At 38.8% G+C, this 15,631-nt stretch overlaps 1 protein-coding gene across 2 annotated transcripts in view; it reads left to right on the forward strand.

Annotated features, from left to right (window-relative positions):
* The window catches only part of XPNPEP3 (X-prolyl aminopeptidase 3), a 42,280-nt gene that overhangs the window by 10,751 nt on the left and 15,898 nt on the right, over positions 1-15,631 (forward strand). The window contains exons 2-6 of one of the 2 annotated variants that reach the window (XM_080659700.1): positions 1,572-1,688; positions 6,143-6,550; positions 9,341-9,543; positions 13,610-13,672; positions 14,493-14,606. In XM_080659700.1, coding sequence (XP_080515826.1) covers positions 1,572-1,688; positions 6,143-6,550; positions 9,341-9,543; positions 13,610-13,672; positions 14,493-14,606 — 905 coding nt within the window. Of the gene's footprint in view, positions 1-1,571; positions 1,689-2,639; positions 2,777-6,142; positions 6,551-9,340; positions 9,544-13,609; positions 13,673-14,492; positions 14,607-15,631 lie in introns of those variants that run through there. The other variant, XM_080659701.1, reaches the window with a different exon arrangement.

Raw genomic sequence — 15,631 nt, forward strand, 5'->3', positions numbered from 1 at the left:
CTCTTTTAGCAACTCTCAAATATACAATACATAATTGTTAGCTATAGTTACCATACTATACATTACATCCCCAGAACTTATTTATCTTGTAAATTCACCCATTTTGGTTTCTATCTTCTATACTTCTGACTAAAACTGTTCTTGTCAGGGTCTCTAGTGACTTCCATGTTGCTAAATCCAGTAGTTGTCTTTTTGGTCTCATATTTAGCAGCATATAGCACAGTTAAGTACTTCCCCTCTTATAAAACACTTGTTTCTTTAACTTCCTAAATACCACATTCTTACAGTATTCTTCCTTTCTCCTGTGCTTTTTCTTCTCACACCAAAATAATAGAGTACCTGGACTTTCTCTATACCATCTTCATAGGTAATAATTCAGTCCCAGGACTTTAGATACCACCCATGTGCTTATGACACCTTAATTTATGTATCTAACCTATTCCTCCCTCCCCCCCGCCCCTGAACTTAAGACTGTTGGACCTCTCCATTGGAATAGCCAATAATTATCTCAATCTTTTCCATTTCATTTAATGGCATAACCTTTCACCCACTTGCAAAAACCTGGGAATTATCCTTAATATGCTTTTTTTATTCCCTGCATTTAATCAGAACCCAGATTTGTTGGCTTTTTGACCTTCAAAAATATATCCCAAATCTCATCACTGGGAAAAATAAAGACAAATAACAATCTCTATCTTCCCAAAGTTCATAGCAAACTAATTTAGCAATTATTTGCAGTGTAGTAGGTCTTAAAATAGAATTAAGCCCTGGTTGATGTGGCTCAGTAGATAGAGTGTTGGCCTGCACACAAGGGTCGCAGGTTCGATTCCCAGTCAAGGACTTGTACCTGGGTTGCAGATTCTATTTCCTCCTGGGTTGGGTGCATACAGGAAGCAACCAATCGATGTGTCTCTCTCACATCGATGTTTCTCTCTTTGTCTTCCTTCCACTCTCTCTAAAAAATCAATGGAAAACATACCTCAGGTTAGAATTAACAACAATAGCAAAATAGAATTAAGTGCAGTAGCATTGAGGAGGGGCCTTGGTATCAGATGCAGTAGGGATGGGGAATTAAAAAGCAGGCTTCCTAGATGTTGGAGCTGATTTTTGAGAAGTTGATCAATCGGAAACAAGCAAAGGCCATTTTAGACTAAGATAACTGTGTACTTAAAGGCAAATGCTGTTATAATACAGACTAATTAGCTAGCTCTTTGCGTAGTTTAGTGTGGTTGCAATAATGTTTTTTGAGGATTAGGCCAGCCACTAGAGGAGTGAGCAGGGGCCAGATTAAGAAGGGTGCTAAGCTAGAGTCAAGCATATTTTGAAAGATAGAAAAATCTAAGCATACCTAGTGGACTAAAGTCACTAAGGGTTAAAATTAGATCACTTCTGTGTTACCAGGGCTCCACACAGGCTCTGGCTGGCACAGAGGAAGGCCCATATATATATTGAAGGTGAAATTAATTGGCATTTTTCTAAAACTCAAATGCTGGAGATAGATAAATGTACATATGTACTGTGAGGACCTTCTAGATTCCTTCTTCCATTTCATCCTCTTTCTTTCTCCTTAGGATGCATATCCTGTTCTCAGAGAAGGTACTCCCTCCAGCCCATCCCAGACAGGAGGGTTCCAAATCGATACTTGGGCCAGCCCAGCCCCTTCACACACCCACACCTCCTCAGACCAGGTAAGGATTTTAACCATAATAACTGTCTCTCTCTCAGGTGCTTCATCTAGAGCTGTGCTGTTCACTACAGGAGCCACCAGCCACAAGTGGCTATTGTATACTTACTATGTTGCTAGTGCAACTAAGAAACTAAATTTTTAAATTTTATTTTAAATAATTTAGATTTAAACTTAAATAGCTACATGTGGTTACTGGTACTCCACGGACAGCACTATCTAGAGCTATAAACACTTTATTAAGCCTTACCATTCAGTATTATCAGTGAAATATGTACTTAGGATTTTCTTAAAGAAAAGTTCTATTGCTTTCTAAGACTTAGTTTCTACAGTTGTGTTCTAACTATTGATTCGTAGTGAATTACTATGTTAAAGATGTTAAAGGTATTTTAGAAAACTTGTTTTTAAAAGCATATGGAATATTTCATGAATTTGTGTGTTATCCTTGAAAACATGTTTTTCTTGGAAGTGTTAAATACTAATTTCAAACGTTTAACAAAAATATTCCTGTATAGATTATGCAAGATTTCCAGATCTGACTGTCATGGCTTTGAGAGGTGACAGCACTGTAAAGATGATGCAAAAACTGGGGTTTATTTACTTCACTGGTTTTTATACTTGATAAAAGTTGACCTCCCCAATATTTTTTTCTGCTATAAGATTCCAGTGTTGCTGCTAGATATGTCATCACTATTGCTCAAATTCATGCCTAAACCTTTTTATTTTATTAAAAAGGCATGAGGGATGAACTGTGGTGAATGAATATTATCCCAAAAAGGTAGGTAGAGTAAAATCACATGCTTTGTAAAAAAGCAGCCAGGGTTTCAAGGGAAATTGCTGTTTCTGCCATGAGAAGTTAAATCTGTTTTTTCTGTGTAAGCATAGATATTAATAACCTAAACTGCTTTTAGAAATATGTTACTCTTTCACTGTCTCCACTCAGTGAGCAATACCAGTGTGTCTCTCAGTGAGGGCTTCTTTTTTGCTGATTCTTCATGAGACTGGAATTACTGCTGGAAAGTCGGCTGAGACTCAGGAAATGCAGCTCACCACTGAAACACACAAGAAATCAGAGTTTTTCAAAGCTGTAAGGTAAGCTTAATAGCAATCCAGTTGATATAAATTTAAGTATTTCTCTACCCTATCAACCTACCGTTAGCGTCAATCTTCTTTTAAATGTAGAATTAATATTAAGCTTTACCAGCTTTGAAAATTATTGATTTCTTGTGGTGAGATACTTTTATGTGGTGAGCTGCATTTTCCAGGCCTTGAAACTAGTAATCATATTATCAAAATGATGGTCTCTGTATCTAGAATGTTCGCTATGTATGTTATATACATGTTAGCAAAATAAAAAATGAATGTAGCCTTGGCCAGTGTTCTCAGTGGTTAGAGCGTCGGCCCACACACCAATTGCTGGTCAAAGGTTTTGAGTTTGTCCCTGGTCCAGTCGGGGCACGTGCTGGAGGCAACCAATCAATGTTCACATTGATGTTTCTCTCTCTGTCTTTCTCTCTATATCTGTCTCTCTCCCCCACTCCCACCCTCCCTTCCACTCTCTAGAAAACAATGGGAAAAATGTCCTCAGGTGAAGATTAACAACGAAAAATGAATGCAAATAAATATACACACGTACATGTTCATACACATTCACATATTCATCTCAGCTATGGGGGAAGGGATGCCTATCCTAATTTTTATTCTCCTAGACATAGGCTTTGGACATTGGGGTAAGTGAGAAGGGAGAGAAGAAGATAAAATTTTAAAACAGAATTACCAGTTACACAGTTTTTAGAGGCAAGAACTATGTAAGTATTCAAAGTATTAATCATTTGTCTTTCTCCAGGTAGAGATGCAAAACATACGTGTTAAAATGTTTGTGGGGTGAAGAAAGAGTAAATTATCAAGAAAAATTAAAAGGCATGTGATACTTAAATTTTTTTTTCCTTTTACATAGCCAGTTTGTTAGTTTAGGGTATAAAACTGTGTTGTCTGTACGTAGTTGCTCCAAAAGCTTTCATGTTTGGCTTAGTTATTTTCTCAATACATGCCAGTACTTAAAACTTTTTGAAACTATCTCAATCCCTTTCCTAATTATTATACAAGTTTTATATATATTATAGAAAAATTAGAGAATACAGCTAAGCATACATTTTTTTTAAAATTATTCATAATCTGCCCTGGTCGGGTAGTTCAATTGGTTGTGCATTGTCCTGTACACCAAAAGTTTGTGGGTTCAATTCCCAGTAGGGACGAGTATGGGAGGCAACCAATCAATGTCTCTCTCCTCTCAAATCAATAAACATATACTTAGGTGAGGCTAAAAAAAATTAATCATAATCCCACCACTTCGAGAAAACCACTGTTGGGATTTTTTTAATATATATTTCTAGACTTACTTCTTTTGTAAAAATGGTGTGTGTGTGCGCTTGTACATTCTGTATACTCATCAATTATTTTCTTAAAACAAATTCTTAAAAGTGAAACTTCTGTGTCAATTCCTTCTGAATTTTTGGGAGCCATACCTACTCAAGTTTCCTGAAGCAACAGTAACTTGGAAAATATTTAGTAGAATAACTTGGGAGATAAAGGGACTCTGTTCTGGCTTTATTACTACTATTTTAGATGGAAATAAAGAGTCAGGTTGACTCACGTAGGCCCTCCTAGTGATGTTTAAAAGTTACCGTTTTCTTAAAGAAATCTGGGCATTATAGACCATTTCTTCTTTTTCATGACATCAGTTGATCCTTTTCAATCACTAGTATTCCCTCCACTTATCACCTGGAGGGAAATAAAAATGATTCCATGTAGGAAGGCAAATGGCATTCTGAGCTATATACTATTATGAGCTGTGAGTCTACTTTTTATATCTGTACAAGATAGACACTTATATAGTTCCCGGACATTGCCACAGGAGTATTGCTGTCACCACCAGAACAGCAAGGTGTTTAATTCACACAAACACTGAAACTTATCAGTGAATAGGAGGCATTAGTGCCTAATGAAGCATTTCTAACATTTCTATACTTCTAAGCAAAATAAATTTTAGAATGTGAAGTACAGTTTGGAGTGCTTTACAAGAGGACTATTCAGAAGCTGAGCTGTCAGAATGACTTGTCAAGAACCACTTTTTTGTTTTCCTATCAAGTGTAATATTTAAAATAATAAAAAGATTGGTTCTAGCCTGGCCGGTGTGGCTCAGTGGTTGAGCGTCAACCTGTGAACCAGGAGGTCATGGTTCGATTCCCTGTCAGGGCACATGCCCAGTTGCAGGCTTGATCCCCAATTGGAGTGTGCAGGAGGTAGCCAATCAATGATTCTCTTCATTTCTATTTTTCCTTCTCCCTTCCTCTCTCTGAAATTAATAAAAATATATTCTAGATGGTTGTAGAATGGGTTATAGATAATAATTCTCAAATCTTCCCTTAAAAGTTTCATAATCAGTTAGGTGTCCATATTTCAGTGATTGTTTAGTTGTAGTTTTTTTTTTTTTGTAATTTTTATTTATTGATAGAGAGAGAGAAACATTGATTTTTGTTGTTCCACTCATTTACGAACTCACTGGTTGACCTTTGTATGTGCCCCAAACAGGGATTGAACCCACAACCTAGGTATGTGTCCTGACAGGGAATTGAACACGCAACCTTTTGGTGTACAAGACAGTGCTCCAGCCAACCGAGCCACCCACCCAGGGCTTATTATGTCCATTTTAAAGATGAGGAAACTGCCAAAACCGGTTTGGCTCAGTGGATAGAGCGTCAGCCTGCAGACTGAAAGGTCCCAGGTTCGATTCCGGTCAAGGGCACGTAACTTGGTTGCGGGCACATCCCCAGTAGGAGGTGTGCAAGAGGCAGCTGATCGATGTTTCTCTCTCATCGATGTTTCTAACTCTCTATCTCTCTTCTTTCTTCTCTGTAAAAAATCAATAAAATATATTTAAAAAAAAAAAAAAAAGATGAGGAAACTGAGGCATAGAGCAGATTGGTAGCTCTCCCCAAGTCCGTTGTTAAGCCAGGATTTCAATTCACAACAGTCTGACAGAGTCCACACTTAACCACAAAACAGTATGGCCCCGCCGTTGTGGCTCAGTGGTTGGTTGTCGACCTATGAACCAGGAGGTTTGATTCGATTCCCGGTCAGGGCACATGCCTGGCTTGCCGGCTCGATCCCTGGCTCGATCCCCAGTGGGGGGCTTGCAGGAGTAGCTGATCAATTTCTAACTATCTTGTTTTTTTGTGTTTTGTTTTGTTTTTGTTGTTGTGTTTTTGTTTGTTTTTCAAATTTTTACAATAGAATAGAAAATTTAAACCTGGGTTATCCCATAATTCTCCATATGCTATGAAGAGATTTGGCCTAAATTGAAGAAATGAACTTGGGTATCTTTATCTAATATTAAACTACCTTGCATACTTTGGCACTATAGAAATGCAAAGCATCACTGTTGTTTGTCATTTCTAGGGGAGGTGACTCCAGGACTATCCCAGGTGGAATATGCACTTCGCAGACACAAATTAATGTCTCTGATCCACAAGGAAGCACAAGGGCAGAGTGGGACAGACCAGACAGTGGTTCTGCTCTCCAACCCTACATACTATATGAGCAATGATATCCCCTATACTTTCCACCAAGACAACAATTTCCTGTACCTGTGCGGATTCCAAGAGCCCGATAGCATTCTCGTCCTTCAGAGCCTCCCTGGCAAGCAGTTACCAGCACACAAGGCCATGCTTTTTGTGCCTCGGAGAGACCCCAGTCGAGAACTTTGGGATGGCCCTCGATCGGGCACTGATGGAGCAATGGCTCTAACTGGTGTGGATGAAGCCTATACGCTGGAAGAATTTCAACATCTAGTTTCGAAACTGAAAGGTAACCGATTGCAGCAGAAGTCAAATGATAAGCCAGATTGGGATTGAGACCTTCCTTACCTATTTAGTTCTTAATGTCCTAAAATGATTATCCACATTAGTGGTTTCTCTTAAGCACCAAGAAAGGAACATAAATTTTTACCACAAGACTGGTCTGCTTTAAAGACTTCATTTATTCATTTGCTAAATCTTACTAGAGTATTCATTCACATAGACGGTTAACTGTCCTAGTGTGACATCCCTAAGAGTGAATTTCCTTCTGAAGTGGAGGATGGCCCACTCTTTAAGATTACTGACCCGTCTATTGACCTTTGATCCCTGCTTTTTACTGCTTTTGCCAATACTTCAAAATGAAGTAGTATTCTCAAAAAAGGATCTAAGCATCACCAGCATTAGAATCACCTGGTGATGCATGTTAGCATTACAAATGAAAAAAAAAAAAAAGAATTACAAATGCATAGTAGATATTGGAAATGTAAAATCATAGGCCCCCATTTCATACTGACTAAATCAGAATCTACATTTTAACAAGATTCTTAGATGATTTACATACACAGTTCATACTTCTCAAAATAGTCACTTTCTCTACATTAATTCTGGTGAAATTATGATCACTCAGAATATTTTGGGATTCCTTTTCTTGAACTTTGCAGAACCTACACTACAATATAAGCTATCCTTAGAGATTCTTGTAAATCTATAGTTCTGGAAGCATGTTTAAAGTATCCAAAGTCACTTAGAGCCAAATGTGTTAAATAAGATAGATGATCAGGTTGGAAAATACTGGTTTTAGACAAAACAATGCAGGATTGTAAAAAAATTTTTTTAAGATTTTTTTTTTTTTCTTAAGAGAGAAAAACATCAATGTGAGAGTGAAACATCAATCAGCTGCCTCCTGCATGCCCCTACTGGAGATCAAGCTCGCACCCCTGGCATGGGCCCTGACCAGGAATTGAACTGGCAACCTTTCAGTGCACGGGATGGTGCTCAGCCAACTAAGCCACACTGCCAGGGCAAGGATTGTAAAATTTTAGTCTGATTTTTCTTATGTGGTTTAAAAACCATTTCTGAAGTCAATTTCTAAAACAGAATTCCAAAATAGTTTCCAACATTCGTGGAATTTACTGGACTTGTTTCCTACTAAGACTCCCTTGAAAGAAAATACTTGCTCGAATATGCATGTTCTATTATGTTTCAATTCTTTCCATTACTTTATAAAATATTTTCTATTTTGTAGAAAGGATTACCCAACTAAGCTAGTAGAACTTTCATAATCTTCAAAGTCTTCATGAGTGTGGGCATAGAATCATTTTCTTTGTAGCTATTCTATTTCTTGAAATTACTTTGTCCCTTGCCCTGGCTCAAGTTGGTTGAGCATCGTCCTTTGTACCGAAAGATTGCTGGTTTGATTCCCAGGTAGGGCACATGGTGGGCTTGATCCCCAGCAGGTGGCATGCAGGAGGTAGCCAATCGATGTTTTGCTCTCACATTGATGTTTCTCTCTTCCTCTCCCTCCCTCTCTCTAAAAATCAATTTTAAATCTTTTTATTAAAACACACAAAACAGCCCTCGCCAGTTTGGCTCAGTGGATAGAGCGTCAGCTTGTGGACTGAAGGGTCCCAGGTTCGATTCTGGTCAAGGGCACATGCCTGGGATGCGGGCTTGATCCCCACTGTGGGGCGTGCAGGAGGCAGCCAGTCGATTCTCTCTCATCATTGATGTTTCTATCTCTCTTTCCCTCTCCCTTCCTCTCTGAAATCAATAAAGATATTTTAAAAAAAAAATAAGACACACAAAACATACAACCCTTTAGGCATAGTTTGGGAATGCAGTAGTTCATTAGCTACTGTCAGAAAAAAATAAAAGAAAGGTATTATAGAATTGCATACCTGAAATCTATCTATAATAATAAAAACGTAATATGCTAATTAGACCGGATGTCCTTCCAGACGAAGCCTGGCACCTCTGCGGATGGGGGCCGAGCCCCTTGCATGAATTTCATGCATCAGGCCTCTAATATAATTATATTAACCATGTCATCCCAATAAATTCTATTTAACAAAATTAATAAATAAAAAGAAAAAAATGAAAGGAAATGGAGACTTGGTGTAAATGGAAATCATTTTCATAATAAGCCTACTTATTTTATATTAGGCAAATATAGTTAAAAGATGAATAGTGCTTGTCTATAATGAAAATAGCAGATGGGAAAGGAAAGAGTGGATTAGCACATACTATCAACTGTAGCATTTCTATAGCCGTGAAGAATTGCTCCTAACTGAGAGAACTTCCTTTTACCAACGCGGAGAGTGTTGGCGAAGAGATGGAATGCTTTTAACCTTTTAATGATCTGAGTACAGTTTTCTATCCTTTTTGTTCAATTTATTCAACAGTGCCTCTGGCTCGGTGGTGGTGTGGAGAACAATTATTGTAATTTTTCTTTAACAGTTAATAAATAAAACCAAAGCTTGAATAAAGGTTTAGTTCCATCTAGGTAGTTCCAAAACTTTGTATTGGGGCAGAAAAGCTGTCAGTTCAGCCTCAGAATATCTTGCTGTTTTTCAGGGAATGGCCTTTCCAATGATTTATGATCAAACCCTTCAGTTACTTCAGTCCTGCGAGAGTTTGTGCTCAAGTCTTTAGAGCAAGCCGCGAGTTGGACATGCTTGTGTTAGCGTTTCACACCACGTGTTGCAGTTTTGACTCTTGTTTAAGTCATCATGACAGTTGGTATTTGTTGTTGTTGCTGTTAGTTTTCCTTTAAATTGATTTTTTGGCATCTTATTTTAAGCCGAGACAAATACACTTTGGTATGACTGGATGAGGCCCGCTCACGCACAGCTTCACTCGGACTATATGCAGCATCTGACTGAAGTCAAAACCAAGAGCAAGAACAAGGTTCGGGCTGTCAAGCAGCTGGTACAGCGCCTACGGCTGATCAAATCTCCTGCTGAAATTGAACGAATGCAGATTGCTGGGAAACTGACGTCACAGGTGTGATTCCTACTGCAAATCTGTTTTCAAATGAAAACATTCTAAGCTCTTAGGGTTCAGTGGGCACTTTGAGGTTGTATACTTAATGCACTAATTTCATGGCAGGTGAACATCCAGCTTCAACCTTGACATTTAGGGGACACGTCTAGAGACTTGCTCAGTACCTTGCAAGGCAAAGTAAATATGCCTTCTTGTATTTTTTACCCATGATCTCAGTTGTTTCTCCTTGGAGCAACATAAATTAAATTTATTTCCTTTCCTGACAATAACTGCAATAACAGTAGCAGTTTGATAGTTAAAAAAGAATCATAGGCCCTGACTGATTTGGCTCAGTGGATAGAGCATCGGCCTGCGGACTGAAGGGTCCCGGGTTCGATTCCGGTCAAGGGCGTGTACCTGGGTTGCAGGCACATCCCCAGTGGGAGGTGTGCAGGAGGCAGCTGATCGATGTTTCTCTCTCATCGATGTTTCTAACTATCCTCTCCCTTTCCTCTCTGTAAGAAATCAATAAAATGTATTTAAAAAAAGAATCATAGGACCCAAAATGATAATGCTTACAAGTCTACAATTAACAGGAAAGGGTGCAGTGTAGCAACAGCATTAACATAAGAATACCTGTCACATCCAGTGGCTGTCTCACAGTCAGGGACCAAAGAAGCCAAGTTCAGGCTCCTGTCCTGTCCGCTCTCAGTAAGAGCTGGACAGGATGCATTTTCTCTCCTGGATCAGGAACCACCGATGCCTGCATGGAACACCTGGGAACCAGGAGCCCAAAATGGAATCTCAACTAGAGATTTTTCTGGTTTGGATCGTATTGGCAGACTCCTGCCATGTAACAGCAAAGCCTTTTGGAGTTCCCGTGGAAACCAAGTCAAACCATTAATCTCACTGTCACCAGTACTGACAAACTGATACAAACTGCTCTGAAGCTCCTCTCAACACTCAGTATGTTTCAGGCCTTAACCAGGATCCATTCCGTGCAGGACGTTGAACAAAACAGCTCAAGTTAATTCCGGGCCTACTAGAATTAACCTGCTAGCATAATAGCACACAAACATTTGAAGGCTATTTTTCTGAGTTCTACCTGTAGTCTTCCCAAAGTTAAACATTGTTTTCCTGAACTATTCCCTCATCTGTTTCATTTTACCTCATTTGGTGACTTCCTCAGTAAATGCTCTAGTTTGTCTAGTACACTGTCCTTTGTTGTAGCTATGGCTAGATCAACAAAGACAACTAACAACTAATTACAAATGTGAAAAGTATATGTCTTTGTTTTCCGTCAAATCATTGATTTTTAAAATAAGGAAGAGAAGTAGCTAAGGATAGATTGGGATAATGTTTAGGGCTCCAAGAAATTGGTGATGAGTGATCAGATGTTATTGGAAAAGATGTAAAATCAATTACAAATTTACCTGGGAGTATTCTGATCTGCACTTCTGTCACTTGTCCATGCTGTTAGTGAGAGACTATTTTAAGTATGCCAAAATTTAGAAGTATTAAATCTGAGGTATTGTCTTTAAGTAGTCCCAATTCTGGTGTAGAATTATTCTGTAAGATTTTTTAATATTTGGGCAAAATAGTTTTCTTAAGAATAATGATGCTATATTTGTGTTTTTCAGCCCAAATGAAAGTTTCCTATCTTTTGGGGAATAAGCAAAATATAATTTGTGTCTTTGTGATACGGATCAATTGGATTTTCTTGCAGTCTGATTTGGTTTACTAGGTGTACCAGTTAATAATGTGGATTTTGTAATCAAAACACGATAATTTCAAGAGAAACATCAAAAGTACTTTATTCAAAGTAATGTCCATCACTAGCTACACATTTCCCCCATCTTTCAGGTAATTTGTGGATACTGTCCCAATAGAACTTTTCTTGTTTTGAGGCAAACCATCCAGAGACCCAATTTTCCACTTCTTCATATGTTTTGAAGTGTTGCTCCAAAAGTGCGTGTGCCATCGATCAGAACAAGTGGTAATGTGAAGGAGCAAGGTCTGGTGAATACAGTGGGTGGGTTAATACCTCCCAGGCAAGATCTTTAACTGGTTTTGAAGTGTGCAATGGTGCATCATCATGAAGCAAAATTACTTTGCCGAGTCTATTGACACATTCTGGTCGTTTCACAATCAAAGCGTGGTTCAAATTGATTATTTGTTGTCGGTAGCCATCAGTATTAATGGTTTCACCTGGTTTTAGAAGCTCATAATACACCACACCTTCCTGATCCCACCAAACGCAGAGCATTGTCTTCTTTCCGAAGTGATTTGGCCTTGCAGTCAATGTTGATGGTTGACCTGGATCAACCCATGATTTTGTGCATTTGGGATTCTCAAAATAAATCCACTTTTCATCGCCAGTCACAATTCGATGCAAAAAAGACTTTCCTTCATGCCTTTGAAGCAACAATTTACTGGTGACTTTTTGGTTTTCCATTTGTCTTTCGTTCAGTTGATGTGGCACCCATTTTCCTTCCTTTAAAATCTTTCCCATTGCTTGTAAACGATCAGAAATTGTTTGCTGAGCAACATTTAATCTTCCTGCAAGTTGTTTTTGAGTTTGAAACACATCTTCATTCAATAATGCTTGTAATAGTTGGTCTCCAAACTTTTTCGGTTGACCTGGACGTTCTTTGTCTTTCATATCAAAATCATCACTTTTAAAGTGTTTAAACCAGCGTTCACAAGTATCTTGAGATGGAGCATGTTCACCCTAAGCTTCCCGAAGTGTACGATAACTTTTTTAAAAAAATAATGAATTAAAACTTCCCTCAAACGCTCTTTTTTGGCACGAAATTGGACATTTTTAAGCGTAAAAATATCTATGATGTTAACACCTTCAGCAAATTTGACAAATGAAGTTTTGAAGCTTGCTGTCAATATAACAAAATAGCATACTTATCAAATCGCATATATATCAACATATGTGTAACTCCATCTATTGAAAAAATCCGCATTATTAACCATTATTAACTAGGTACACCTAGTACAATACGTAAAGGGCCTTGCCATCAGAGTTAAGTAACCTTTTAGGAGAGGAGAATTGGTAGAATGTATGGGCAGAAGTAAAAGCAGGGTGAGTCAGAGCTATCCAGGCCAGATCTCTCCTATGACTGAATGTATATCCTGCCTCCTGGACATTTCTACCTGAATTTCCTGTAATTGTCTAAACTTGAGCTCTGCCAGCTCTACCAAACCTTCCTCTTCTCTTGTATTCTATTTTGTGGTTAATAATAACAACATCAACCCAGCTACCTTAGATAGAAATATGGAAGTTACCTAGATAATTGTTCTCCCAGCCCTTGTATCTAATTAACTGGTCCCCAAGTTCTCTTCTCGGGAGGCAGAAGAGTGTAGTGGAAGACAGACCTGGGTTTAAATACCAAGCTGTGTTATTTCGGCCTGTGCCTAGCACAGTAGGACACCTAATACCCCTTTGCTGTCTCTTTGCTTCTGCTATTGCCTGCGTCTAACTCTACCCCAGCCACAGTGATCTCTTCAAATCTGACTGCCCTTCTCGTAAAGTTCTTTGGTGGCTTCTTACTGTTTTTAGGATTAAATTTCAACATGCTCACGCAGGGCCTTTCACGATCTGGCCTCTTCTGCCTTTCCCTTCCAGCTTTCTATCTCATTCTTCCACAGGTGCTTGACACATACTGAACAGTCTCAAATGTCACAGGCTCCCTACTCACGTCAGCTGCATGTGGACATGCACACAAGGCCCTCATGAAATCATTCCTGCTTTTTCTCTCCACGGTCCCTTCCCCATAAGCTGTACAGTGTCTACTCATGATGTGTCCTGGTTATAAGATGCACAGAATGAAATGCAAAGAAATCCCATTTTACATCTTTAAAGAATCAAAATACAAACATTTAAATAGCACCTGGTGAAGTGAGAAGGCCAAGTGTTAATTGAGAGTATGGGCTACGTTGTGATAAGACAACCCTAATAAGAAGTGGCAGTCATAAAGTCTGCCCTTGATCTTTATAGGAAAGACAGTGTTTTGAACATTTGAGTAAGCAGAGTAGTTAAAATTAGACTTCTTTTCATCCTCCATTCTATTTGCAGGCTTTCATAGAGACCATGTTTGCCAGCAAAGCGCCTGTGGATGAGAGCTTTCTTTATGCTAAGGTGAGCTTTAAATGATGGGAAGGCACACGTAAAGAAATTTTATTGATTTGCAGGTGGCATCTGGTTGGCTTTTATGGAAGTGACCAGGAGATCAGTGGAGAGGATTTGGTTCTTAAATGTGACTAGTAATTTATTAAATGAGTCTAAAATACGTGGAGTAACAGTTAAACAGAGAAAACCCGCAGAGTAGAGCTATTGAAGAAGAAAAGGTTCACATAAATGGGAGATGAGAAGGCTAGTACTGTTCACGTAAATTTAAAGGAAGAGACTCTGTGGTCGAGCTGTAGATAGTAGCACATGGTTGCAGTCTCAAGCTCCATCCTAGGACACAATGAAATTCATAGAGTTTACCATTTGCCTAGCATATTTTTATTTTTATTTTCCAGAGCTTGTAGGTCAGTAGCTATTTGCAAGGTTGACATTAGTCATTTAGAGCTGTTGTTAAACATGCAAGCCATATTCCCGTGTTTATCTAAAGAAGAATAAACAAACAGTAACTTTACATAACTGTTATCTTTTTGCTCTCCCTTGACCATAGGTTTTCTGTGTCCTCTTCTGGACTTAATTTGAAAATCAGAAATTTAGAGTACTCACAAGAAAAGAACAGATTTAGTAATAGGATTGAATAACAGGCTTGGGGTGAGACTAAAAGTGGCCTGAAATTACAGCATTAAAAGTTTTGTTAGGTGTGATGAATAGTTTTCCAGTAGTAACTTAACTGGAGGTGTGTGCTGTTGAGGAGAGCCTAGGCTGGGACAGCCCTAAAGAAATCCTTTCTTTAGTCATACTTATAGTCACACTGCTGTGTTGTTTTTTTCAGTTTGAATTTGAATGCCGAGCCCGGGGAGCAGACATCTTAGCCTACCCACCTGTGGTTGCTGGAGGTAATCGGTCAAACACTTTGCACTATGTGAAGAATAATCAACTCATCAAGGTATAGGACTACCCATCAGCACTACTTCCTCTGGGTCCATATGCCCTAGTAGAAAACTCACTAACTTCGGGGTCCCCTAATTTTCAGCTTTAACAAAATTCTTTTACAGACGTTATCTCATTTGATCCTCACGTTAGCGCTATGAGATAGGAGCAGTTATTAACATGCCTGTTTTATAGGTGAGGAAAATAAACTTTTAAAAATGAGGCAATTAGTAGTGCAGAGGCAAATATTCTACCCTAAGGCCTCTGCTCATTTTCTTTTATAGCACTCCTCCCCTAAGGACTGGTAGCTGCAGTGGGCTAAGCATATGGGAGCAGACAGACTTTTTTTTTTTTAATGTTTTTATTGACTAGAGAGAGGAGGGGGAAGGGCGAGAGATATAGAAACATCGATGAGAGAGAAATATCAACATGGATTGGCTGCCCTCACTGGGGATTGAGCCCGCAACCCGTGCTTATGCCCTGACCCAGAATGGGACCTAGTGCATGGATCGGTGCTCAACCACTGAGCGACACTGGCCAAGCAGATTTTAAGAATGAATACCTTATTAGCTGTGAGAGAATTTCTCTTTTATGGTTTTCTCCCAAAGTGACTATATAAGTAAAGAATTGTGTACTCCTTTAAGTCCACTTTTAATTATCTATTTTAATACTTGGTAAATTCAAAAGACTAAATATAGCAAATGTAAATTGTACAGCATATTTTTAAAGTGAATACCCATGACTTACTGGACTCAAAAGTTAGAATATTATCGCCCTGGCCAGTGTGGCTCAGTTGGTTGGGCGTTGTCCCATACACCAAAATGTTGCCAGTTCCATTCTGGTCAGGGCACATGCCTGGTTCGATCCCTGGTAGGGGGCGTTCAGGAGGCAGCTGATTGATGTTTTGTGCTCACATCGATGTTTCTCTCTCTCCCTCTCTAAAAATCAAATTTTAAAATTTTTTTAAAAAAAGAAAAATTAGAACATTACAAATACTCTATCTACTTGTGTACCCTATGCTCTCCATCCTGCTGCCTCCCT

Source organism: Plecotus auritus, assembly GCF_963455305.1.
Source record: "Plecotus auritus genome assembly, chromosome: 3".
NCBI lineage: Eukaryota > Metazoa > Chordata > Mammalia > Chiroptera > Vespertilionidae > Plecotus > Plecotus auritus.